The sequence below is a fragment of the Pelobates fuscus genome, chromosome 9, assembly GCF_036172605.1.
Source record: "Pelobates fuscus isolate aPelFus1 chromosome 9, aPelFus1.pri, whole genome shotgun sequence".
Taxonomy (NCBI): domain Eukaryota; kingdom Metazoa; phylum Chordata; class Amphibia; order Anura; family Pelobatidae; genus Pelobates; species Pelobates fuscus.
Genome location: NC_086325.1, coordinates 103,081,057 through 103,108,363, shown reverse-complemented (window position 1 = coordinate 103,108,363; position 27,307 = coordinate 103,081,057). Strand labels below are relative to the sequence as shown.

General features: G+C 41.6%; 2 protein-coding genes across 2 annotated transcripts; one reads left to right on the top strand and one right to left on the bottom strand.

Moving 5' to 3' along the window:
- Positions 1–231: 231 nt before the first annotated feature.
- RPS4X (ribosomal protein S4 X-linked) lies at positions 232–11,543 on the bottom strand. Its single transcript, XM_063431035.1, has 7 exons — positions 11,480–11,543; positions 10,594–10,671; positions 9,987–10,167; positions 8,711–8,808; positions 5,329–5,500; positions 2,069–2,226; positions 232–376 (listed from the first exon to the last, which is right to left on the bottom strand). The coding sequence occupies exons 1-7, from the start codon at positions 11,480–11,482 to the stop codon at positions 275–277; spliced, it is 792 nt and encodes a 263-aa protein (XP_063287105.1). The 5' UTR covers positions 11,483–11,543; the 3' UTR covers positions 232–274.
- A 6,851-nt stretch (positions 11,544–18,394) lies between these two features.
- BMP15 (bone morphogenetic protein 15) lies at positions 18,395–24,723 on the top strand. The gene is made up of 2 exons (XM_063431034.1): positions 18,395–19,013; positions 23,692–24,723. The coding sequence occupies exons 1-2, from the start codon at positions 18,668–18,670 to the stop codon at positions 24,510–24,512; spliced, it is 1,167 nt and encodes a 388-aa protein (XP_063287104.1). The 5' UTR covers positions 18,395–18,667; the 3' UTR covers positions 24,513–24,723.
- Positions 24,724–27,307: the final 2,584 nt, after the last annotated feature.

Sequence of the window (27,307 nt, the reverse complement as noted above, 5' to 3'; positions counted from 1 at the left end):
TTCCTGAGCAGCTCTTGTAGAGGAGAGAGTCCCACAGGAAGTTTGATTCAGGTCAGAAAAGATTCCAGTAGCCAGATTTGAAGACATTTTAAGCACTAACACTCTCTTAAGGAAGATGCTTTTTTTTATCCTGACTTACAATTTCCATGGCAACACAAATATAAATAAGAGCTACACCACAATGGAAATAGCTAGTAGAAAAACAGTTTAAAAAAAAAACAGACCACATGCTTATTGGTAAAGAGATTTATTTTATAAAGGAAAGTGATGACGTTCAACCACTGGTCTGCTTGGCTGCAAGTCTCTTGTCTCTTTCCTCGGCAATGGTCAGGCGGATACCCTTTCCACGAGGCAGGGAGATCCATGGCTTGTTACCCTAGAGACGAGAGGGGGTAAAATATAAAATTAAAAAAAACAAAAAACAACTCAGTCTTTGAGGAGTCATGTCTCTATAGTGTTTCAAAAGGAAGTCACATTTGTTATAGCTTATTTAGCAATGTTGTAGTTTATGGATTTGTTCTCCGTGCCTTAGCCTCTTTAGAGCACCATAGTTCTATAAAGCTAGAAAGAAAAAAAAGAAATACACAACGTACACCCAATAAGATCAGCCTCACCAACTGTTTTAAAGAGAGACTGTCATGGCCGAATCCAGTTTTTTTTTTTAACCCCCCTCCCCATGTCAAATTGCCCCCCAGATTACCTATTTAGGCTTTAATTTTTTTGGTTTGTGCTGGAGGAGGACAATAGCCCCCCCCTTTCATTTAGGGCCCCCACCCGACACTCATGGGTGACGACCGGGGGGAGAACAATAGGTCCCCCCCTCCCCTCGTGGGTGGGGGCCAAGGAGGACCCTATGTCCCCTGTTTAGTTGAATAGCCCCACAAGCCCTAGGGGGGTGGGTGGAATGAGACGACATACACTAGTTAAGAGATGCCCAACCATGGCAGGTTTAATAGACATGCCCCCACTCGCGATATAGCAAGTAGGGGCAGATTAATTACTAATACCAAGTAATCTACTTCGTATTAGTAAAGTTGGCTGAAAGACCAATCTCAGTCTTTCAGCCTTTTGGTAGATCGCTCCCTAATACTGTGGGAATTTGAAAACCATCTACTAAGCGGCTGCAAGATTAGAATGAAATTTCGAACCGACTTAAATGTACAGATTGTCGGCCTAACATGACTGAACAAATGGTTCTCATTCTGTTAGAGCAAAATTATGTAGTTTCGCCGGCGTCCTGTCTAAATAACAGGACGTTCGGGAATAGTGAAAGGAGGCATTGCAAGATCACGGAGGACCAGCTCTGCTGGTTATGTGTAGGAAATATACATAAGACAAAATAGTCCCTACTTTGTCTTATGTTTTAAAGAAAACTAGAGCAGACTGAATAAATTAAGTACAGATCCTGAGAGAGGGAGAGAAGAGGAAGTGATTAGGGAAAGGTAATTTCAGCATGACATTGCTGCTTTAAGTGCTTTCCAATTTTGAAACAAACTAGGAAAAAGTCCCTCTCAACCTTAGCATAGCAGTCCGATCTTTCCTGGCATCAAAACAGTTTGCGCACTTGTTAAAATTATATCCCTAAATAATATGTTTTTGCAAGTATTTAACCCAGTTTCTGATAAAACCACCTCCCCATGCAGTTAGCACCCCTGCAACAATAAAATTGTGCTTCATGGCACAGGTGGTAAAAACTATTAAAAAAGGAAATTACCTGATCAAGTAAAACTTTTATATAGATGCAACACATTTAAAAGGGAACACGATGGCTTAGTTCTACTGTAAACTACAGGCTTGTCAAAACCAACAGCAAGACCTAAAAGGGTTAATTCTGGTTCCTGCTCAGATAACACTACATTAAAAAATGAACACCATACACACAACTTCCTCTGTCCTAGAAAAATATTTGCCATATTCAGTTTGCTGCCAAAAATGCATGTCAAAATTTTAAACTCCATATTTCCAGATAATTCAATAAAAACCCCAGGACACAAACATGCCAGCATGCAAAACAGCTTATAATTTTAGTAATGTGATTGTCAACACTTATGTAGAAGAGAGAACTCACTTTTCCAATGACAAAAATGTTAGACAGCCTGGTGGCGAAGCCGTTACCGTTGGCATCCTTCACATGGACCACATCAAATGAGCCAGGGTGCCTCTCTCTGTTGGTGATGACACCAACACGACCCAAGTTGGCTCCTCCAGTCACCATACACAGGTTTCCTGTGGACACAAGGCAGTAAAACATTACTATGTACAAATAACACTTTAAACAAGGCTTAAAAATTAAGATGGTCAAATAAGACAGGCACTTAAGGGACCACTATAGGCACCCAGACCCACTTCAGCTCAATGAAGTGGTCTAGGTGCCAGGTCCATCTAGGGTTAACCCTGCAGCTGTAAACATAATTTCAGAGAACTTGCTATGTTTACATATGGGTTAATCCAGCCTCTAGTGGCTGTCTCATTGACAGCTGCTAGAGGGCTTCCGCGCTTCTCTGTGATTTTCACCTCATTGACAGCCGCTTCCGCACTTCTCACTGAAAATCACAGTGAGAAGGCGTTGACATCCATAGGAAAACATTGAGAAATGCTTTCCTATGGACTGTTGGAATGTGCGCGGCTCTTGCCATGCATGCATATTCAGAGCTGACGTTGGAAGAGGGAGGAGAGTTCCCCAGCGCCGAGGGAGCCTGGCACTGGAGAAAGGTAAGAGTTTTACCCCTTCATCCCAGTGGGAGTGTACCTAAAGACCCTATAGTGCCAGGAAAATCATTGGTGTATCTCAAAAGAGCTTGCAAAGGCTGCAGATCTTGTAAACTGCAGCCTTAGCAAGCCCTCCCCCCTTTTCCCCAAAAGAGACTTTTAGTCTCTTCACAGGGAAATAATCAGAGGCTCTCATTGAGAAGCCTCTGACTTGGTGCCAACACAGTTGTGCATGCATGCAGGTCTGGAGCAGAGGTCTGGGAGGGTGAGAGGCAGGCACACAAGTAGAGCTCGCCTGCTACTACCACTGGCTCAGAGGAGTCGACGGAAGGAGGCTGCAAACCTCCTGGACTGATTGACAGCCAGTGCAGTTCCCTAGTTAATTTTTAAAAGTGCTGATTTCTCATAGAAATCACTTTTATAAACTGGGGTTAGATTAGGATATTCATCACCCATATAACACTTCAGCAATCTGAAGTGCTTTTGGGGTGTGGAATGGTTCTTTAGGTCTCCAATTCAATTGTTCTATAAAGCAATGTTTCCAATTCAAGCTGTGTGCTATGGAGAGTCCATAAATTCAGGAGGTATGGATATCAAGTATAGAAAGTAAAAAATTATTTGCCAGACTATTTTAATGCAAACATCATTTGCACTACTATTTAAAAAGAAACCCACAACATATGTAACAGAAATGAAAGACAAAAATGACCATTTGCAGCGCAGAAAACCACTGCTACTTGCTTGGTATGTTGGAGCACTGCAGTGGTCAGGAGCACATGTGGTAATTGCCACCAAGGCATATTTTATTCTCCTCTGAGAAGTACCACACAAATGCTTCTCTAATCATTGATTTAACCGTGTTCTAGCCATGGCAGAGAATATTAAAGCCTTCAGAAAAAAGGTATTCTGACTGGCAAACGTAAATATAACGTTTTCTATTAAATATAAATCAGGCTGCATCTAGTCATCAAGATGTTTTAGGTAAAGGGGAAACGGAAGAACAGAATTTCAAATTTTAGGACAAAAATGGACGGAAGAAATGTTTTAGTCAGTAATTTCTGCTTCAGTGAATTCAGATTGAAATCACTGCAATGCACAAGTCAATTCTCCTAAGTAAACAATGGTACAAATAAACTAGTAAGATGGGCACATTTGAATCATTAAGTTTCACAGAAAGCTTAAGTACCCAACTCTCTTGTTCTGTCCCTGGTCACTAGCAATAACATGAAATTCAAACAGAAAATCTGTTCAACCCCATTTCATATTTCCTTTTTGCAATTGGAGGTGGTTCTGGAGACCTTGACATTCATCCTTTAGATACATTAACAATGAATGTTATGTTCACACAACTGTGAATGGACACCAAGCATCAAAACAGCTAGCTTAATAAAGCAGTTTTAGAGTATAGAATATGTCCCTGCAGTCTCAGTGCTCAATTCTCAACCATTTAGGATATAAAATGATTTTGTTTTTGCATCTTTAGTCACACCTACACACAGCAAATATAAAGAGAATTTCAAATCAAATTTGAAACTCAATTCAAAACTTGCAATCTCCTGCTCTGGAAATTTTACTTTAAAATGCAGGAGGCTCGTGTAGGGTCTAGAAGGCATTAACCAAGCAGGAGATAAGAAAACCTAAATTAAACAGACTGTGCAATAAAAAGGAAGTGTAAACATTAGATCACTCTTTACAGGAAGTATTGAGAAAACTGTAGGTCACAGACAGGAAGGTGTGACTTGGGTTACATAAACAAAGTATGACTAGGGTTGCATTAACAGGAACAAGTGATTTTAATCCTAAATGGCAAGGAATTTAGCAGTGAAATCGGAGGGGCATAATCTATACACCAAGACAGCTTTATTCATCATCAGAAGTTATGATCTCAGCCAATCACAACACTTTCCCATAGGAAAGGATTGGATTAGCTGAGCTAGTGATTCTGATGATCCCAGCCAAGGAGACGGGCCAAGGGCAGCGCCAAGCGCTGCCTTGGCAAATCAGCATTTCCTCCGAATCAACACATCTCTATGAGGAAGGTTCAGTGTCTCCATGCAGAGCATGGAGTTGCTGAACGTCCGTGCAGCACTTCCCCAGGAAGCACCCCCAGTGGCCACTGGATGCGTCCCTAGACTGTAATGTAAACACAGCCTTTTCTCTGAAAAGGCAGTGTTTACAACAAAAAGCCTTTAAGTACTGTCTATAGGCACAAGAACAACTACATTAAGCTAATTCTGTTGACTATAGGGTCCCTTTAAGCTAAAGTGGTTTTAGTGGTCAAAATGTGTTTAAACACATCTGCAGCACTTACTTCCCCATAACAACCCCATGTTGCTTCGACATCTCCAGAGAAATTACGTACAAGCACACATGCTCTTGGCATTATACACCGCACCAGTGTATATGCACTAAAATGTTTCAAAGCACTTGTCTATCTTTGCATTACTTGTAAGTACTTTCATTATAAAAAAAAATATACAGGGATACAGAAGGAAAAAGCATAACCATCCCACTTGGATAGTGCAAAAATATGATGCAACAGTTGAGCTTTAAGTAAAGTTCTCACAAAGAGTCTGCAAAACTAAACACTGATGGGTAGAGAGCTAGTGCTACACTTACCTGTATCAAACTTGATGAAGTCTGTGATCTTTCCAGTTTCGAGGTCAATCTGGATAGTATCATTGACCTTAATCAGTGGATCTGGATAACGGATGGTACGGGCATCGTGTGTTACCAAGTGAGGGATTCCTTTAGTTCCTACCCAGGTCTTTCTCACTTTGCAGAGCTTGTACTGAAAACAGGAACAAGAGATGTTAACCAAACGCTCTTAAAAAAAAAAAAATATATATATATATATACATATATACACACATACTTGTTATTTTATATATACATATATACACACATACTTGTTATTATATATATATATATATATATATATATATATATATATAAATAAATGTAAAATAACAAGTTTAGTAAATATGCTCCAAAAAGATATGTATAATTTTAGGTATTTTTTTTTATATGAATATGGAATTTTGAGTTGCATCAGCTGCCGATCTAGTGTCTACAGCAACTACAAACCCTGCCCTTCATCCCCAGGCACAGATGAGATGAAAATGACCAATGAAAGGCATTGACAAACTTTGCAGATCAGACATGCACACTGGTCAAGCTTTTTTTACATTAAAGAATTTCAAAGGCAGACACTATTTGCAATAACCTAATTCTGAGATTAGTTCCACTGAAACTAGGAGATAAACTTCCCAGCTGTCTTGACAGCAAAAGCAAAATGGTGTATCACCATTCATTTATAAAAGTGAATGACACTCCTAACAAGGTCAAAAAGATGACAATGGAATAACAGAAAAAAGCAAAGTGTGTTAGCGTACAAAACTGAAAAATCAAACAGGACCATAAAGATCAACTACTGATCAAGAAGTAGAAACCTGTTGCTTTAAAAAGGGGGATTGTATGCCGTCTCTCTCCCCCCCCCCCCCCCCCCATCTACCAGCATCTCACCACAAAACAAAACACCATATACACTGAACAAAATTATAAACACTTGTATTTGCTCTCATTTTTCATGAGCTGAAGACTTTCTATGTACACAAAGGGCATATTTCTCTCAAATATTGTTCACAAATCTGTCTAAAGCGGTGTTAGTGAGCACTTCTTTGCGAAGATAATCCATCCACCTCACAGGTGTGGCATATCAAGATGCTGATTAGACAGCATGACTATTGCACAGGTATGCCTTAGGCTGGCCACAATAAAAGGCCACTCTAAAATGTGCAGTTTTATCACACAGCACAATGCCACAGATGTCGCAAGTTTTGAGGGAAGAATGCAATTGGCATGCTGACTGATTGAATGCTCATTTCTCTACCATAAGTAGTCTCCAAAGGCATTTCAGAGAATTTGGCAGTATATCCAACTGGCCTCACAACCCGCAGACCACATGTAAACCATACCAGCCCAGGACCTCTACATCCAGCATCTTCACCTCCAACATCGTCTGAGACCAGCCACCCGAAAAGCTGCTGCAACAATCGGTTTGCATAACCAAAGAATTTCTGCACAAACTGTCAGAAACCATCTCAGGAAAGCTCATCTGCATGCTCGTCATCCTCATCGGGGTCTCGACCTGACTGCAGTTCTTTGCCGTAACCGACATGAGTCGACAAATGCTCACATTTGATGGTGTCTGTCACTTTAGAGAGGTGTTTGGAGAGGTTTTCACTGTACAGGGCAGATAGTGTGTATGGCATTGTGTAGGCGAGTCGTTTGCTGAGGTCAACGTTGTGGATCAAGTGGCGGTGGGGTTATGGTATGGGCAGGCATATGTTATTGACAACGAACACAGGTGCATTTTCTGAGGGCCATTCATCCACAACCATCACCTCATGTTGCAGCATGATAATGCACGGCCCCATGCTGCAAGGATCTGTACACAAATCCTGGAAGCTGAAAACATCCCAGTTCTTGCATTGACAGCATACTCAGCAGACATGTCACGCATTAAGCATGCGTGGGATGCTCTGGATCAGTGTATACGACAGCGTGCTGCATGTCCTGCTGATATCCAGCAACTTCGCACAGCCATTGAAGAGGAGTGGACCAACACTCCACAATCAACAACCTGATCAACTCTATGCGAAGGAGATGTGTTGCACGACGTGAGGCAAATGGTGGTCACACCAGATACTGACTGGTTTTCAGACCTCCTAAATACAGTAAAATTGCACATTTATTGTGGCCAGCCTAAGGCACACATTTGCAATAATCATGCTGTCTAATCAGCATCTTGATATGCCACACCTGTGAAGTGGATGTATTATCTCAGCAAAGGAGAAGTGCTCACTAACACAGATTTGTGAACATTATTTGAGAAATACAGGCCTATTGTGTACATAGAAAAAGTCTTAGATCTTTGAGTTCAACTCATGTAAAATGGGGGCAAAACAGTGTTGAGCTTATAATGTTGTTCAGTGTATATACCTATATATAGTTGTCTTGGCACTCACCCTTAAGGCATATTCAAGCAAAATATTGCCTTGGTGCATCCTCAGCGTACAAATATATATTTATTAAAAAAAAAAAAATAAAAAAAAAAAAAGTGCACTCGTTTTTTTTAAGGTGATTCTTTTATTATAACAAAAAAGTCATGATCAACGTTTAGGCCCCTATAGGGTCTTTTATCTTTATTTTGAAAAAGACCCTATATAGGAGTCGAAACAGTGATCGGGACATTTTTTAATGTAATGTTATAATAAAAGAATCACCTTAAAAAGTGTACACACAACTCTACGACAACTATGCTACGTATGATTAAGGCACACACACAGACACACACAAGACAAACGTTTCTCATTTTGTTTATATAATGATCACCTATAAGGCTCTTATACAATGGCAAGTTTCAGAATACAAGTACCTGACTCTACCTGTGTTGCTCACTAGAGGGGGCTGAGAGAACACATGCTCTCGCGCAACCTATGCTCAAAGAGCTTTTACTACTAACTTCCACAGCATTGTCATCAGCCAACATATGATTGTTAACTGTACAGAGTTCACTTTGTTACCGCTTTGTTACTGTTATATTGTAACTGTTGATTAGACCTGTTGCACTGGACGGCTCACCGTCATACAACGCTTTTCCATCTGAGCTAAGCCTCTACGTAGGCATACACAGTCATAAATGTAAAGTACTTGACTATACGCACTGTTCACAAAAATAAAAACCATTTAAAACAAAAGTGTACACACACACACACACATATATATATATACACACACACACACACACACAAACACACACACACACGTTTTTACCTGTTTTATCAAGCAGAATAAAATTGGCAAATACCTAAATTCTAAACTATTGGAATGCCCTGAGAACAGAGTAAGTATACTGATTAAGAAATTATAGTGCACCCTTTAAACATGACAAGCAATTGTATATTCATTTGTTCAGAACCCTTATTGCCTATCTCACCTTGGCTTCTTCGGCTGTGATCCTGTGGACGGCAAACCGACCCTTGGTGTCATATACCAGGCGGAAATGTTCACCAGTCTTCTCAATGCTGATGACATCTGTTGAACAATGTATGCAATAGGTCTGAGTGTGACAGAATATTTACCATACACCTTGCCCACATCAACAGGAAAAAAAACAAAATCAAAGCCCAGCTCAAAACAAAATTACAGGACTTCAGAATCATTATGTAATTTAAAATTAAACGTTCTTATAGTTTATATACATTTTACACCAGATACATTTACAGGGTTATTCACTAAAGGGAGAATTCAAATATAATTGTAGATGTAAAGTGTAAATAGCCAAACTGGAACAGTTCACTCAGCTGTGCTATCAGTTTAACTACTCTGGCCTTAAAGTTGAAATGCACTTCGAATTCTCACTTTAGTAAATAACCCTGATAAAGTGGTCGTTACAGAGACTGGATTACTGTCCATTCATTAATTTCCGATGGCTATTACATATTCATCCTGCTTCTGTTGAAATCAGTCTATGCTCATCTACGGGAAGGGTCGAATGCGCGGCGAGCGCATGAGCCACCCCTCCGGTCTACAGCAACCAGAAGAGACTCTAGTGTTAGGAATACAGATGTGTTTCCATACACTATAAAATTCCTTTAAGCATTAAAAACGTAACCACTTAAGGACACATGACATGTGTGACATGTCATGATTCCCTTTTATTCCAGAAGTTTGGTCCTTAAGAGGTTAATAAAAGGAGGACACCAGACACTAACCAGTTTAACGAAATGACGCAGATACAGTGCCCCTTTAACAGTTTGCTAATTTCCAGTTTCTCAACAAGTACAGAGCTCATTTTAAATATATATGGACTGCAAAAAAGTGATAAAAATGTTTTGCACTTGGATTAGAGAAAGGAGTTGTTTCCAGTCAATTATATAAAAAGGTTTATGTGAAGGGAAAATGCTCCAGATCACATTTCTCTTTTGGTTTTAAATCCAGAGTTTTATAAATATGTAAACATGAAGTCACTTGGTCTGTTAGAATCTTCTCTGGCACCATTTAACTTGATAAACTACAACATTCTCCAAATCTATGTAGAGAAGGATTAGAATGTTGACACATTTTGATAGAGCAAACTAAACAATTAAAAATAAAATGCCCCTGTTTTAATTCAGGGCACACATGAAATTCATAAATGGATAAACAGATAAAACTGCAACCACTGATAACTCAAATATACAAAACTAAGCACTTCTTACACTAGTACTCACCCATAAATCCCGCTGGATATGTTATATCTGTTCGGACTTTGCCATCGATCTTAATGAAACGTTGCATGCAAATCTTTTTGACCTCGTCACCAGTCAAAGCATATTTCAATCGATTCCTTAGGAAGATGATGAGGGGCAGACACTCGCGGAGCTTGTGGGGACCAGTGGATGGACGAGGCGCCTGTAAATAGGAAAAAAATAAGGCTTCAGGATTAAGCTACAGTGGAGAAGTGTTTTAGTCACTATGATTGTGAAAAAAAAATCTAATACACTAATCTATTGTACACAAGTGTGGTGCATCTTTAATAAACGTTACATTGGCACCAAGTGCCAATAAGTTATAATACAGTTATCCCATAAATAAGCACAATCCACAATACACTAGTTGTACTTAATGGTCACACTCACTTTCATCTATCGAATATAGAAATACCCACAAGAATGTGTTTTGTTTTTTTTTGTTTTTTTTAAAAGGACATGTCCTTGCAGTAGAGAGATATCCTGACAACCAAATGGTGTCAAACAAACAAAAAAGTTTACTCATTTTTTAGTACCCCCACAAAACCAAGCTTAGTAAGAAATTTAAAGGACAAAATTAGATACTCACAAAGACACCGGTCAGCTTATCCAGCATCCAGTGCTTGGGAGCTGCGACACGCTTCAAATGCTTCTTGGGTCCACGAGCCTAGGTAAGGAGGAAAAGTTGAATTATTGTGCATGCATCTCACATTTAATGCAACATCCTTGTTATTTAGCAAAACCTCAATACATCATTGCTTAAATACTTTAAACACTGAACGTCAATAGCAAATTTACTCTTACCCCCGGTCAGTGTATACCACAGTGGACAGACAAGTAGTTTTACTTTTCTAATAGTAGCTCAGGCCCTACTCTTGCAGTTAACATACTGAAAGAGCTACTTTTCAAATGCATAACACATACATACACACACACTCCAGCCTCTAAATAAAACACAGTTAAGTAGCTATTGCATACATTATAAACTGAGATATGGGACAAGGAGAATGCACACTACTTTACAGGAGTAATACAAAGCACCCATGCACACAATACAAGGAAATAAAACACTGCTTATGCTAGCCACGTTATTATACACACAGCTACAAGAGAAGGAGGCACATTACAGATCTACAGATCAAGCATTCTGAGGTTTTGGGGGAATTTAGTTATCGCACTTTACGATTGAACATTCGGAGATAGAACTCTCACTTATAACACCCAGCACAGAGCAGACTCCACACCCCTCCCGTGACTTGCTCTGTAGCAGCCAGGCAGAATGGCGGCCCACAGCTGCACCCATAGCGGATTCCCTCCGTTTACACTCCCAGTATAATAAATCCCAACACTACAGGCCGGGCCCGTCTAACAGAGAGCTATACTGTGTTTTTATATGACTGCAACAAGTGAAAACATGATAAATAAGGAAGATGGCAATGGATTGAAAGCGCAGGGTAACAGAGAATCCATCTCACCATGGCTGCGTCTGCAATGGAAAGGACCTCCTTCTTCCGGGCACGCTCAGATAACTGTGCGTCTCCGACGTCAGGCAAGAAGGGCCTACGTTAAAGGAAATTTGTTAGACGTACCTCTTCTGGTAGGCGGGTGGTACTGCACGTCTGCATGTGCTTATTGTTTCTGTATTGATGTTGAAATATTAAGGAATTTATTCATTCAACTCCAAAGAATGGACAACCAATATTCAAATGGGAAAATTTAGACACAAATAGCTAATCTGGAACTTATTGCTTTAGCCTGAATCTTGCCATTCACATTACATTTTGCTGCAATTCATGTTTTTATTCACAAAACTGTGAATTGGACCGAGTTTAAATCGGAATGGAAACATTTAGGGTAAAATAACTCATTTGGGTTTATTCTCCAACTCAGCTCTGGTCACGGAACGGGTATTTTAGCCATTCACTACCGAGCAATATTTGTTTAAAAATATTTGCTTCATATTTATTTACAATATAAGGCGCATTGCTAGCATATGAATGTATGATAAAAACAAACATTTTGTGTATAGATTGCTGTTCAGACAACAATTAAAAGGTAAATTATGCAAATGCATACAATATTTCATTTATTTGTTAATTCTTTACAAAAATATTAGGAAAATAAAAAGCTTCAGTCAGGATACCGTATCCCCTGACTTGCAATATTTGACACTGGCTCTGTAATATTAGTAACATTTTTTTTTCTCACATACAGTAAGTCTGGTACAAGGTAAACTTCCTACTGTAAGGGAGGGGGAGAAATCCATGGTATTCTCAAATGCCATTAACATTACAGAGATTGCTATAAAGCTTTTTAAAATACCTTATTTAAAAAATACTATACTTTAACTGTACTGTATGCTGATCAACCATAACATTAAAATCACCTGCTTAAAGGACCACTATTGTGCCAGGAAAACAAACTAGTTTTCCTGGCACTATAGTGCCCTGAGGGTGCCCCCACCCTCAGGGTCCCACTCCCTGGTGCTGAAGGGGGAGGAAGGAGTTAATCCCTTACCTCGGCGCTGGGACTCTCCTCCCTCTTCTGACGTCATCGGCTGAATGCACATGCACGGCAAAGCTGCGCGCGCATTCAACCAGTCCATAGGAAAGCATTGATTGCTGGCGTCTTCTCACTGGGAAAATCACAGTGAGAAGCGCCTCTAGCGGCTATCAATGAGACAGCCACTAGAGGCTGGATTAACCTATAGGTAAACATAGCAGTTTCTCTGAAACTGCTATGTTTACAGAAGAAAGGGTTAATCCTAGATGGACCAGGCACCCAGACAACTTCATTAAGCTGAAGTGGTCTGGGTGCCTATAGTGGTCATTTAATATTGTTTTTGTCTCTCTTGTGCTGCCAAAACAGCTCTGATGCATAGAGGCATGGACTCCATAAGACCTCTGAACGTGTCTTGTGGTATCTGGCACCAAGACATTAGCAGCAGATCCTTTAGGTTTTGCAAGTTGCGAGGTGGGATTGGATTTGTTGTCCCAGCACATGCCACAGATGCTCAATAGGATTGAGATCTGGGGAATTTGGAGGCCAAGCAACACCTTGAACCCTTTGTCATGTTCCCCAAACCACTCTTGAACATTTCTTCCAATGAGCCAGGGTGCATTATCCTGCTGAAAGAGTTCACTTGAAACACTATTGCCATGAAGGTGTGTAGTGAATAGTGTGTGTACATGTCAGTGTATCGTGTGTGTCAATGTTAGTGAATAGTGTGTGTAAATGTTAGTGTATAGTTTGTGTAAATGTATGGGGCTGCATAATGTGGGGGGGAAAGCCTACAGTATTTATTTTTCTTACATTTAATTGTCTTGTTTTATTCCCCCCTCCCTGCATCTTACCTGTGGCCATGGAGGGGGGAGATCACATTAGCTGGATCCGAGGTCCTGAGGCATGGTGCAGCCCCCCGCTACCTGTATTCTGCAGGGGGCCCAGCACACTTGAAATATACTGCCCAGATGCTCTGCTCTGTCGAAGTCTCGCGAGCCGTGCGGAGCGTTGCCATGGTAACCTGTGGCACCGCTCTGACTATCGCAACGCTTGCGAGACTTCGACAGAGCATGTATCTCTTACACACACTACATCCACTGTAGAAACACACAAACTGCATCCAGTATATACACACACTGCATCCCTTATATAAACACATTGCTTTCAGTATACAAACACACAAACTGCTCCACTATACACACATACTGATCCACTATACACACATACTGATCCACTATACACACATGGTGGTAAAATGCATAGTGGGCTCTGTAGCTATGTATGAGGTCCCACCAGGGCCAGACTGAGGAAAAAATCGTCCCAGGCATTTTTTAATCACTGTGGCCCTATGGTAAAGGGTGGGACCAAAGAGGGAGTGTTCTATCATCATCAACGACAACCACCCCACCATCAAAGTGAGCATGTTGGTTCAATGCTCTTCCAAAGCCCTGCTGAAGAGCTCTTGCATCAGAAAAAGGTCATGCGCAGTGAAAGCAAATATAATGACACACTTCCGCTGTGTTTGCTTGTGACTTGTCTCTGGTGACTCTTTAAGTGGGGTTCCAGAGGACAAAAGAGTATGGTACATGTGTTTGAACGCTGCTTGTGGAATTGCATGTGTAGAGTGAGGAGATTGTGGTATGGTGTGGTGTTTTTGTGTTTTAGTTTCAGTTGTGTTTTGTTTGTAGTATTATATGTCTGGCTAGGGGCTGTAGAGAGTGTGTGTATATAGGAGCCTTAGAGTGTGTATAGGGGCCTAGTGTGTGTAAAGGGGATGCAGCATGTGTGTGCACAGGTGGTGCAGTGTATGTGTGTGTATAGGTGACGTAGTATGTGTAGGCTTTGTAGAGAGTGTTTAGGGAATAAAGTGTGTGGTTTTGGCATACAGGAGATATAGAGTGTGCATAAGGGATGTAGTGTGTATGTCGGGATGTAATGTGTGTATGTGGTGTAGTCTGTGTCTAAAGGCGATCTAGTGTGTGTAGGGGATGTTGTGAGTATGTGGTGCAGTATGTGTATAATTGATGTAGTGTCGGTAGGTTGTGAGGGGTTAGGTGTGTAGTGTGATAGAATTTATCTTGATTCCAAGGCTCAAGCTTCTAGGTGTCATATAATGATATCCTATATTAAAATTGGCTAACTTGGACTCAGGAAATGCTTGATGCTTTAACAACACTTAAGACCATATATGTCTAAGTGCCGGGAGCAGAGAGCCCCCACCTAAGATGTCTCTACTCTAATCTTTTTGTTCTCTCTTACCTTGAAACTTATTTGGTATGTGTACATGACGCTCATCCCTATGTCTTATCTGTACTCCCTTACTATTACTGTTCTAAGAGTATTTGCACGTAAGCACTTACTTTTTAATGTATAAAACCCAGCTGATGAATAAAACGTCAGAGGCTTATTTTGAATACCAACAAGTGTCTGGTGTCTAATTCTCGCTTCTCCAAGTGCACTTGTAACAACAATAAGGGTTTCATAGAAACATAGAAACATAGAATGTGACGGCAGATAAGAGCCATTCGGCCCATCTAGTCTGCCCAGTTTTCTAAATACTTTCATTAGTCCCTGGCCTTATCTTATAGTTAGGATAGCCTTATGCCTATCCCACGCATGCTTAAACTCCTTTACCGTGTTAACCTCTACCACTTCAGCTGGAAGGCTATTCCATGCATCCACTACCCCCTCAGTAAATGAATACTTCCTGTCATTATTTTTAAACCTTAGTCCCTCTAATTTAAGACTATGTCCTCTTGTTGTGGTAGTTTTTCTTCTTTTAAATATAGTCTCCTCCTTTGCTGTGTTGATTCCCTTTATGTATTTAAATGTTTCTATCATATCCCCCCTGTCTCGTCTTTCCTCCAAGCTATACATGTTAAGATCCTTTAACCTTTCCTGGTAAGTTTTATCCTGCAATCCATGAACCAGTTTAGTAGCCCTTCTCTGAACTCTCTCTAAGGTATCAATATCCTACTGAAGATACGGTCTCCAGTACTGCGTACAATACTCCAAGTGAGGTCTCACTAGTGTTCTGTACACTTCTCTCTTTCTACTGCTAATACCTCTTCCTATACAACCAAGCATTCTGCTAGCATTTCCTGCTGCTCTGTTACATTGTCTTTCCTCTGAATATAACAAAGATCAACATTCTGATCCACAACAGTAGTGGTGCAGTGTGTGTAAAGGGTACACTGTGTACCAGAAAGTATGTTGAGGGGTGCTGTGTTTGTGTGTGTGTGTGAGACAGGTGCTGTGTGTGTGAGGAGTGCCGTGTGTGTGTGAGAAGTGCTGTGTGCGTAAAGGGGGCTGTGTGCGTGTGTGTGTGTGTGAGGAGTGTTGTGTGGGTCTAGTGCTGTGTGTGTGTAAGGGGGACTGTGTGTGTGTGAGGAATGTTGTGTGTGTGTGAAGGGGGCTATGTGTGTGTGAGGAGTGCTGTGTGTGAAGGGGGCTGTGTGTGTGTGTGTGTGTGTGTGTGTGAGGTGTGCTGTGTGTGTGAAGGGGGCTGTGTGTGTGAGACATGCTGTGCGTGTGAAGGGGGATGTGTGTGTGAGGAGTGCTGTGTGTATGTGCGTGTGAAGGAATGTGTGTGTTTGTGTGTGTGTGTTAGGAGGCCTGGCTTCTATGTTGTGTGTGAGATGCGAGGAAATGTATTATTTAACACCATCTTTATTTAAAAAAAGAAAAAAAAGCTTTATGTCCTCCCACCCTTCTTTTTACCTTTGGCCAGGGAGGGGAGACATAATGCTGTCAGCTCTGGTGGTCCAGTAGTGGCACATGCACTTTAGCCTGCAGCTTCTCTGGCTGCAGGCTGACATTCTTGTCCTCCTGCAAAGGAGGAACTTACAGCCTTCCTGGTCCTTCCTCCCTCCCACTCCTGAAATGGATTGCCATTGGGCCGGTGAGGAAGATCTTTTATCTCCCCACTGGCCTGAGAGAGGCCACAGCAAAGCTGACTGTGTATGGGCCAGCAGGAGAGATAAAAGTATCTCCCCTGCCAGCCTTGGTTTATGGCCATCATTTGCCCGGTGTGCCCGATTGCCAGTCCGGACTTGGGTCCCACAATTTCTAATGGCAGCCCTGATCGGGATTGTTTACTATACAGTTGCTTCATAGTTCTCTTCCTGTACTATTTGTTGAGGCTGACAAGTTAAATGGACACTCCACTGCCCAAATTAAACATAAATAAAAATCACTGGCTCAGAGTGGTGATTGTCACACTTGCGTACTACCCCTGTCATGAGTGGTGGCCACAGCAGAATCGGCACACGCGGGACTAAAATGGATTTACCTTACTTGCAGGGTGCCCGAATTTGAATATAGAGAAAAACACTCTAATGTTAGAAATACATATTTTTTTCCTAACCGATTGTTACTGTAATTTTCACTCCACTGTGTGGTGTCAATATATATGTGACATTAAATAATAAATAACAATAATAAATAATAATAAACAATAATAAATAATAAATAACAATTGTATTTGTATTTTTTTATTGTAGCCTTACCCAGTTCTCCTATTATGAGGTCTTTATTATAGGCAGGCATAGAAGCAGGCTTCCAGATTGGACGTTGAAAGGGCTTGGTGCCATAAAGGTGCCATAAAGGAAGCAGACCAGTCCACAAAAGGAGTGGGACTGTCCATAAAAGGGGAGGCATGCTGGACCGCCCCTAAATTGGATGGCCAGGCTGACCGCCCCATCAAGCAGACCATGCACAGAGTTCAGCAGAACTACTTTGTTAATGTTCCTAGTGCCCTGTCCCCTTCTCTATCCTGAAATCTACCCTGGAGATTGAACTACCCAGTACCCATTTGTGTCGAGGAGAGAAATAAAAAATATGGGACTGTCCCACAAAAGTCGGGACTGTTGGCATACATATTAGCAGTCACAAAATCCAAAACAGCTAAACGAAGTTGTATATTTGTAGGAATCCCAAGTTGTTTTGCTAAGAGTATTTTCACATGTTTTATTTAATCACCAGCCTCTTCCAAATCAGCTGGTTATAGTTAATTTACTTAATTTTTCAAACGCATATTTCATTTTCATGGGGAATTTTACAGAGCATGTGTGTCCCATTTCTCTAAAATACCTGATTTGTATTGTTCTGACACCCCCTGGTCCAGCAATACGTTATACATAGACCTGGTGAGACATTTGGTAGGTATTCTGTCTTGCCTCCCTGATTTTGTTCCCCGGGATCCGGCATCCATGGACACCAAGGAACTGTCCCCACAGCACTGCATGAGCACATTATTAGACATGTTCGCTGGCACTTGGACCATGCAGAGATCACTTAAGCAGGTCTATTTTTATTGTCTTCGACATTGGTGGCTGGCCAAAGATGCTGTCAGTCAGCCTGACATGCTTGACACAAGGCTGCCCACGTCCACAGTGGTCAGACCAATTCCGCTTTCTCAGCAAGCCCTCTCATGGAAGAACTACTGCCAGTAAAGCTAAATTGGGTCCTGTGGGCATTGGGGGCCTTTAAGGTAGCATATCCACTTAAGGCAAACCCAGTAGTCACAAAACAAAAATAGTGAAGTAGTGACAAGTAAATTGCAAACTTTAAGGCTAAAAAATGCCAACCCTAGTCTGATGAATGTTTCCAGTTCGGCTAGTTAAGCCTAATGTGTGCAACTCCCTTCCAATTCTCCAGTTTGGTGAATACGTTTATTGTATTATTCTGCACTGCATGGGATAGGTAGCAGAAGACATTTACGTTCCTTTCAGTTTCTTTTTCCATCCATTAATATTCATACTAATGACTCTAAAGCTGAAGGCGGCTCCTTTAAATTTCTTTCTTTTTTTTTTTTTTGTAACCAGGAAAGCTGTCTAGTCCTATATAAGAGGAAACATCAGCTAGTTCTTCCTCCTATAGCTGCCTTTCAAACGCAAATGAACAAGATCTTGTATAACACGTGAAAAATCTTTTATCACTTATGGAAATATATTAACTTAAATTTGGTCGAAAGAGCTTTCTGTTGCACTTCCTTGTTAAAATATATATGATACTATGGACCTGAGCTACCCCTCCCATTTTAATGAGAACACCTGAGTGGGAAGATGCTAATGGTTCTGTTTTCAACATTGTTTACTACCTTGAGCCTTCCTTGCCTGTTTACTATATACCCTACCCTGAAAATGGCTTTTTAGGAGTTTATGCTATATAGGATCAGCTGTGAAAGTATACCCAAGATGCCTGGACCTCCCCGCCACTTGCTGCTGTTTATTCTCTTTATTAGTCCAATAACTCTAGACACTGGTGGGGAAGCATTGAGGGCCGTGATACGCTCCAGTTCTCTGCCTCTGATCCGGACACTGCATGAATATGGGCCACAGGAACCACATATGGCACTCCGACGTGGCCTCAACATGCAGCACCTGCGTTTTATGATGGACCTCTACAGAAGATCTGCAGGTAGTAATGGGAGGCCAATGCGTGGGAGGCATGTAGGAGCGGCAGTGAGGTTGGTGAGGCCTGTCAACCAGGCATCTTTTATTATGGGTGAGTAACTGAGTATAGATCTGCATACACGTGTGTGTGTGTGTGTGTGTGTATATATTATGGGCGATTTAGTTCTTACGTTTGGGCAGCACAGATTTGTATATTTATTTTTATTATGGGAAATTTAAATTACAATTTAATTGCACCCAGATCACTTCATCTCAATGAACTGGTTTGGGGTGCAGAGGACCTGTAGTTTTAAACCTTCAATGTAAAACCTTTAGAGTTTTGTAGAAACTGCAATGTTGTCTAGGCTCCATAATCACTACATGCTGTTGTAGGGGGAGCAGTACACCAGTTGTTGTGTAAAAAGATTTGAGTGGTTTGATTAAAACCTGGGGTCCCTGAAGCACCTGTGGCTGGATCCCTGCTTGACCTTTAAACTACATATAGATACAACTTAATAACAATAGCCAAGCATGGGGTCAGACCACTGGTGCTTCTGAGACACTTGGTTTCGGTCAAATTGCTAAATGTTTAGTCAAGACCAGAGGATGGCACATATGATCGCACCATATCTACTGTACTCATTATAGAGTGCCACTTTAATGATAATAAAATTATAGTTTTTAGGTTGGATATTTTAAAGTATGCATATAGGAAGAATCCCAGGCACTCACTGTGATTGTTCTTCAAGCAGGTTTATTGCAACGTTTCGACCTCAATGAGGTCTTTTTCAAGCTTGAAAAAGACCTCATTGAGGTCGAAACGTTGCAATAAACCTGCTTGAAGAACAATCACAGTGAGTGCCTGGGATTCTTCCTATATGCATACATTTCTTGGTTTTTTTTTTGCTGACCCTTGCCCAGTAGCACCCTGTGTTTAAATTGATGTGATTGAGTGCGACCCTATCTCCTTTTTTCAGTGGATATTTTAAAGTGACACTTTAATGTGCTTTGCAGAAAATGGCTGCATTGATTTGTGAAAAAAACGACAACTCTGCAGGGTTAATCATTAAAGGACCACTAAAGGCACCCAGATCACTTCAGCTTAATGAAGTGGTCTGGGTGCCTGGTCCAGCTAGGATTAACCCTTTCTACTGTAAGGTATGTTTACCTTTGGGTTAATCCAGCCTCTAGTGGCTGTCTCATTGACAGCCGCTAGAGGCGCTTCCGCGCTTCTCACTGTGATTTTCACAGTGAGAAGACGCCAGCATCCATAGGAAAGCATTGAGAATGCTTTCCTATGAGACTGGCTGAATGTGCTAGCGCGGCTCTTGCCGCGCATGAGCATTCAGCCGATGACATCAGAAGAGGGAGGAGAGTCCCAGCGCAAAGGGAGTACGGCGCTGGAAAAAGGTTAAGGGATTAACCCCTTCCTCCCCCTTTAGCACCACGGGAGTGGGACCCTGAGGGTGGGGGCACCCTCAGGGAACTATAGTGCCAGGAAAATTAGTTTGTTTTCCTGGCACCATAGTGGTCCTTTAATGGCAAAATTGTAGGGAATTCAAAGGATATTTTAAAATTTAGACCATAAGTAGCCAAATTATAAAATTTCTTTAAGTTAATTCTGTGCTCAGCTTGGTTATTTGGCTCTACACTGAGTATTTCCCAGAATTCCCAGCTATTCTCACTTTGGTAAATAACCCTGAAAATCTCTATTGGTTGATGTAAACACTTCCTGGTGTAGAAGTAGCAATTCAGGAACTTAAAAAAACAACTTCTTGATGATGTATTTTTGCATTTTATTGCTATATCTAGATTTTGGGCATAGGCCAATTAATGACAATGAGAATTCTGAAAAAAGGAATTGAGTTATAAATGACTTGTCATCTTTCCATCATACATGCGTGTATTATTATTATTATTATTTAATTTATTTATATAGCACCAGCAAATTCTGTACCATGTACAATGGCATATAAAGGTTTCTTCTTCACATGATGCTGTGTAGCTCATTAGGACGTTATGTTATTAGCACTGAATGCCACAACAACCTTGCACATAGTATGTAACTTATGTACTAATTTCTTCATAGGATCCTTGTGTTTTTGTGATCTGGACCATGCTTTTCATGACACTCAGCCATATAGCTGGGTTAGGTGAAGGGGAAAATAGTCCATGGATCACATGGGGATCAGCAATCACGTTAAAGTGTTTCTTATAGGGTCATGAACACATTATTGTCTTGCTATCACAAGATACGGGCCTTCCAACCATCCCTTTTACAGCTAGACGGTCGCAAGTTTAGGTTCCTGTCCCATCTTCCAGGGTTTACCTTGTGTTCAACTTTTGGGGACACTGCCCTCAAAAAGTAGCGCAGTAGTATCATTAGATGTACAATGCTAAGGGCAGTAGAAACATGCAGAAAGCACTGAAACCGTTTATCTGCATGGCCTGTCCTCATAGGCTAGATGTTGTGATTGGCAGGAAGCCTGGCATGCACTGACTTGCCAGTACTTGGGGTGGTACCACTGATATAATTCCCATCTCAACTCATAGGATGTCAATGTTTGGGTGTATGAAGGACGATATTTTGCATGGTCAGAAAGTACCAGTAAGACCAACTCCCTTCACGTAGTGCCTGACTACATACAGTCAAGCCTTAGACATATTTCTTCCAGGTACTATACCCATCCGAGGCAGACCTGTTTGTACACCAGGTAGAGTACCCTTCTTTCTGGTGTGCTTTCTATGGAGCTCAACACTTTCACTGCTGCAGTGGAACTTTATGCATTTCTAGTGAGGATAATTGAAGGCTAATGCTCTGGATTTCGGGCTCTTTAGCCCCAGAGAAGGTAAAACTTTTTTTTTTTTTTTTCTTCAAGTTCTTTATTTTCATTTCACATTCGGTAACTGTTTTCCATGCAGCCACCTATTACTACTTGGGGTGAGAAAGTGAAATCCTCCCAGTTGACTGTCTATTGTGGAAGACACAGTTGTTATAACAAATTTGCATTCGGAGTTAATTGTCAAATCCACTGAGTTGCACCAAAGTCATGACTTATTTAAGCGTGAACTTCTATTTCTGCGTGACCCAATATTGTTCCACACACTTGCTTTTCTTGACGAAGTGCAAACTGGAATGATCGAATTGGCAGGGGGACACATACCTCTGTATTTTGTATCCAAGGATATTGTTCATGCGATGCTTGCGAATGTGGATGGAGAAACAATTGAGCCTATGCAATTAAATCTGGCCTTTGAGATGGGGAGCGCTATACCTCTACACCTATTGTCAGCAAACTCTGGCAAAAGCCTTTAACAGCTTCTCCCCTCCCTCAAACCCTAAATGATGCTCTCCCTTCTCCCAATTCCCATTATATATTTTATTTATATTTTATATATATATATATATTTTACCGGCACTCCTAGGTTTTCCAAAAGAAGATTCTTTTATTCCAGAGAATTAAATCGACGTTTCAGCTCTATTGCAGAGCTTTCATCAGGACATCCTGATGAAAGCTCTGCAATAGAGCTGAAACGTCGATTTAAATCTCTGGAATAAAAGAATCTTCTTTTGGAAAACCTAGGAGTGCTGGTATTTTTTCTGTTTTATATGTTCAAGCTACCAGAGCACCAGGTACTGGATAGATTGTTGGAGTGCAAGAGATATCTATATATCTTTTTTTTTTTTTTACCCATCCTCCCTCCTCTTCCTTTCTCTCCTTCCTTTCTTCCTTTCTCTCTCTCTCTTTCCTCTTCCCCTTGCCAGCTCAGAGCGTGTGCACTTTAGCAGGTAAAAGGGTCCCATCAAGGCTTCTCTATCAGAAGCCTTTGATTGGACCTCGGTGCAGCCCCTGTGATGTCAGACTGTTGTTATTGTACTCTGTAAAGATCATGTGGCGGAGGTGATTTGTGTTATGGAGAGAATAGTGTTGTAAGAGATATGAATGAGAAGTGGTAAGTAGTCTGAGAAATTAAAGAGATTATCCAGTCCCAATAACAACTTAATCTCTATGAAGTTATAGGGCCTGGAGTTCGTGGCTGCTGTCTTACCTTACAATGTTAGCAATCCTAATAATCCCTTTCCCACGTAGTGAGAATACATTAAATCGTGTACTTTGCTTCAGACAAAATTATATTTGAGTAGGGAGTGTATTAGTAGAATGACAATCTACTCTTTTAACACGTTTGTTTTTCTTATCTTTCTTAAACAGTGAAATATATCATCTTAAAAGCTACACCAGATTTTCTGGGTGGGATTCATCTCCCCATACCCCCGGTTCCGATATACATGAGTATAAGGTAGCTTTTGCTCTCTGCCTATCACTGGTTGCCCAAGTCATTGCTTCCCTATTAGCTGAGCAGACGAGGGAAAGACAGAGGAAGTGATGTGACTGGTGCCTGGGGACAGAACGTCTGTGTTAAATCATTTGAAAATGGCTTAACGCTGTAAGGTAAGATGGCGCCCAGGGAATCCAGATCCCACAACAACTTCATTAAGATGAAGTTATGAGGGCTGGAGTGTTCCTTTAATTTTAGAACAAGTTGGGTTATTGTAATCCAGTTTATCTTCTGCAAAAGAGGATGCAGACATGAGTAGAACTTGGCATGTTGTGGAGTGGGCTACAACCAAGTGGAATTGTGGTTAGGAAGAAGTTTTTCAACTTTATGAATGGAATTTACCATAGTTTATAATTTGGTATTTTAATTTGTGGCTAAGAAAGAATGAGTTTTTAGATATTGTATTTTGGTGATTATAACTTTTTTTTTTTCTTTCTTTTCTTTCTTTGTAGATGGTCACTGGCATATACAGAATGTGACGTTCAGTTTGCAAGATGTGATTAAAGCAGAGCGGTTGGTGAGGGCTACTTTAATGCATCCTCGTTCAACACATCTGTCTAATGCCTGCCTCTCAAGCAAAGTGGATATTCTCTCAAATGCTGGTCCTTCACTGAGGACCAAAATTTCCACTAGAAATCCTAGGTTTGTTGAGACTGATCTCACAACCTATCTCCAGCCTCTGATCGAAGACTCCAAGAAGACTTTTAAACTTGAACTGCAAATAATCTGCAGGAAAGTTAAAATGCAACCCTCAAATCTGATGACTGTCTCTCAGTCTTACATCCCGTTCTTGCTTCTCTATCTCAACCACTCATTACAAAGCGTAGCAGAGGAGGACAGGATGAAAGCTGAGGAGAAAAATAGAAGCGAGTCAAGCCTGCTTCTTAGGAAACCTCGTCAAGCAGGGAGTATAGGCACCAAGCTTCCAAAATTCTCCAGCCCAAATTTAGTGTCAAAGAGCCGGTGTGTCTTACGCCCATTCTGGGTCAGCTTCCACCAGTTGGGATGGGACCACTGGATCATTGCTCCACACAGGTATAATCCTGGTTACTGCAAGGGGGACTGCCCTAGGGTTCTTCACTCAGGGTATAATTCTCCCAATCATGCCATCATCCAGAACTTTATAAATCAGGTTGTTGATGGGAGTGTCCCGCGTCCATCTTGTGTCCCATATTCCTATGGCCCAATTAGTGTACTCATGATTGAACCCGAAGGGAAGATTCTGTACAAGGAGTATGAAAATATGATTGCGGAATCTTGCACATGTAGATGAAAATGAGCAGGTCTATCCAATGACCTGAAGGGAAAAAATACAAGCACTTTAAAAAAAGAAAAATACACTTTAACTATTTAATCTGTTTGTAAACTGTGTGAGTGTGTTTGTATTTATATATATATTTGTATGTGTGTGTATTTGTTATATCATGGTTAAGCCATGACTCTTGAATAAAACCAGGCCTGCCTAATAGTGTTTATGCCCTCACCCCGCCAAATTTAAAATAAACTTTTTTCACTTTTTGTAATTCTATGGAAGTTTTTTTTTTTTTTTTGTAAATCTTTCTTTTATTGAGGCATAGATTATGGTGGAACAGAATAAAGAGAGGGAGACTTGCAGGGGTTATACAGGTTATAGGTATCATTGTACAGTGCATTATCTCCTCAGATTAACAGCCTCGTTTTTTATAATTTATAGACAAGCTTAACGTAGAGGGTTCAGAGTACTGTGTGTAAGATACATATAATTCGACAGCATATATTAATAACAGGCGATTAATTGTTATACTGCAACATGAGTTTAAACACGCTGAGAGCTTGCGCTAGGCTCAGCAACAAGGATGGCTCTAGGAGCAATAGTGAGATAGATACCTGCCCAAGCCCAAGACTGTGACATATTATGTAACTGCAGTGACATGTATAGAAATTACGTTAATGTTAATGCTAGCGTCAGACGCGCTGATCATGGAGCAACCGGTTTAAGTAGACTTGCTAGTATAGGACATAGTGCTGAGTTGGTATTCAAGATTAAAGAGGCTAGGCCTGCATGTCTACCCCGGCGTCTGTTAATTGAGGATAGTCAAGCAATTAGGGCTAAGTTGGGGTACATCAGTCCACAGAGAGGGGTAAATACGGCCATCGGTCTTTTACTCAGGTTAGTCCTTAAGCTGTCCAGCGACCGGGGGCCAAATCTGGATCCGGAGTCCCACTTGCGTCTGATGCCTTTAGGCCGCTGACCGGGATCTTCGACGTGACTGTGCTGCTTCTGAGGTCCGCTCATCTTCTGCCTGAGGCCTTGGTGGGCACTCGTGCCTTTGTGCCGTTGGACCCATCAACAGGTCCGTGGGCCCAGGGTTCCGCCGGGCCCTTAGCTTCTCCCTGGGTGTACGGCAGGCTGTGGAGGGGAGTCCTCTCGGTGAGCACCCAGCTCAGATGAAGCGTGTGCGGGCCTCTCGGCCATGCAATACCCGTGGGCGGTGTGCGTCGAGTTCCCTGTGGTGGGAGTATCTCCGGGTGTCCGAGTCCAAGCTTGGTAGTGCCTTGTGTGCCAGGTCGGATGATTGTTGCAGGTCTTCCTGCGTCTGAGTGTGTAGGTCTTGTACATGTGGTCACCGCCATCTTGTGTGCGGGTCTCGGGCGGCATGGCGACGCTTGTGCAGAGAGCTGGTGGCTGGTAAGCATGGCTGGGGTTGGGATTGGACCGGGATCACCCCCCCGGCCCACAGGGGGGGGAACAGGGCCGGGTCCGCACAATTCCCCACGCCTGTCGGGCTCCGTCAGGCAGGATAGTGCCGCGGCGGCCGTCCACTGCACTCACCGCCAGTATGGGTCCCGTCTCTTGTGGCGGGTCCCATCCTCCGAGGGACTAAAACTGTCTCCAGCAAGCCTCTCCTCAGTTCAGGCAGCCCGTCGTCGCTGGGGGTCGCAGATTTCGCCGGTGGATTCTCCCAAAATCGCGATTAACAGGCAGTTTATGCCTCCATTTGCAGGAGCCGAGCTGGCCTGCGACCGCTCAGCTCGGCGGCCCGGCCCCGCCCCCCTTCTATGGAAGTTTTAATTGGTTTAAATCCACATCTAGGAACACATATGTTGTACTGCTGCAGACCATTTTCCTCCTATAAAAGGAGTACCGGTGCCTAAAATAAGATGTGTGTGTGTGTATAGAACAAAGGTTATATTGTCTATAAAATAAATTTACATTTTATTTGGCTGAAATCTTTGTTCAGTTGTGAATGAAGATGGAAAATAAGATTACATGACCTTTTTAATGAATTGCTAATGCATCAAAGCTTCTTAATGTTTGAATATTATTTTGTTAAATCCATATTGAAAGGGTCAGCAGTACTTCAATGTGTCTTGAATAGGTTAGGTCGACACCCTTTTTTTTTTTTTTTTTTTTTAAAAAGCAGGAAATTACTGAGTCTGGCACTCCTCTCCACATCCTTAATCTTGTAGTCCAATCAGTTGTTTTTCCAAAGGGAAGTATATGATTGCACTTTTATTTTTACTGGCTCTGGGCAATTATTAGCGCTTGGAGTGAGTGAGGGAGGTGTACAAGGGAAGGTAGCAAGGAGGGACTGCACATAGTAGGAGAGGAAAGATGAAGCTGACCACGTCTGTCACCAGTGCTCTGATGACAGATGTAATTTTTGCACAGAACTGATATTGACAACTCTGGTCCTGGCTGCTCAAGTCTCACGTGCTGAGAGTGCAACTATTCCGTGGCACACAAGTATCTGGCACATATCTCTGAATGGGCAGCATTACAAGCTGAAACTCTACACCTCAAGATTCCTCTCACTATGACCACTTCTAATGGAAGTGGCATAGTGGTTGGACTAACCCTTTAATATGAAATCAAACACTTATCAAAAGCATATCTGAAAGGGATTCTGTTCTTTCCTATGGGGATTCTACTGACGCTGGATGTCCTCATGCATCCCATCCAGCATAAGTCAGAAGTTGTTTTGCCGATTCTATGCAGTTAACCAAGTATGGTATACCATCTGAGCAATGTTTTATATGATTTTTTCCTGTGGAACTACAAATAGAAAGGACAGAGACATCACCACC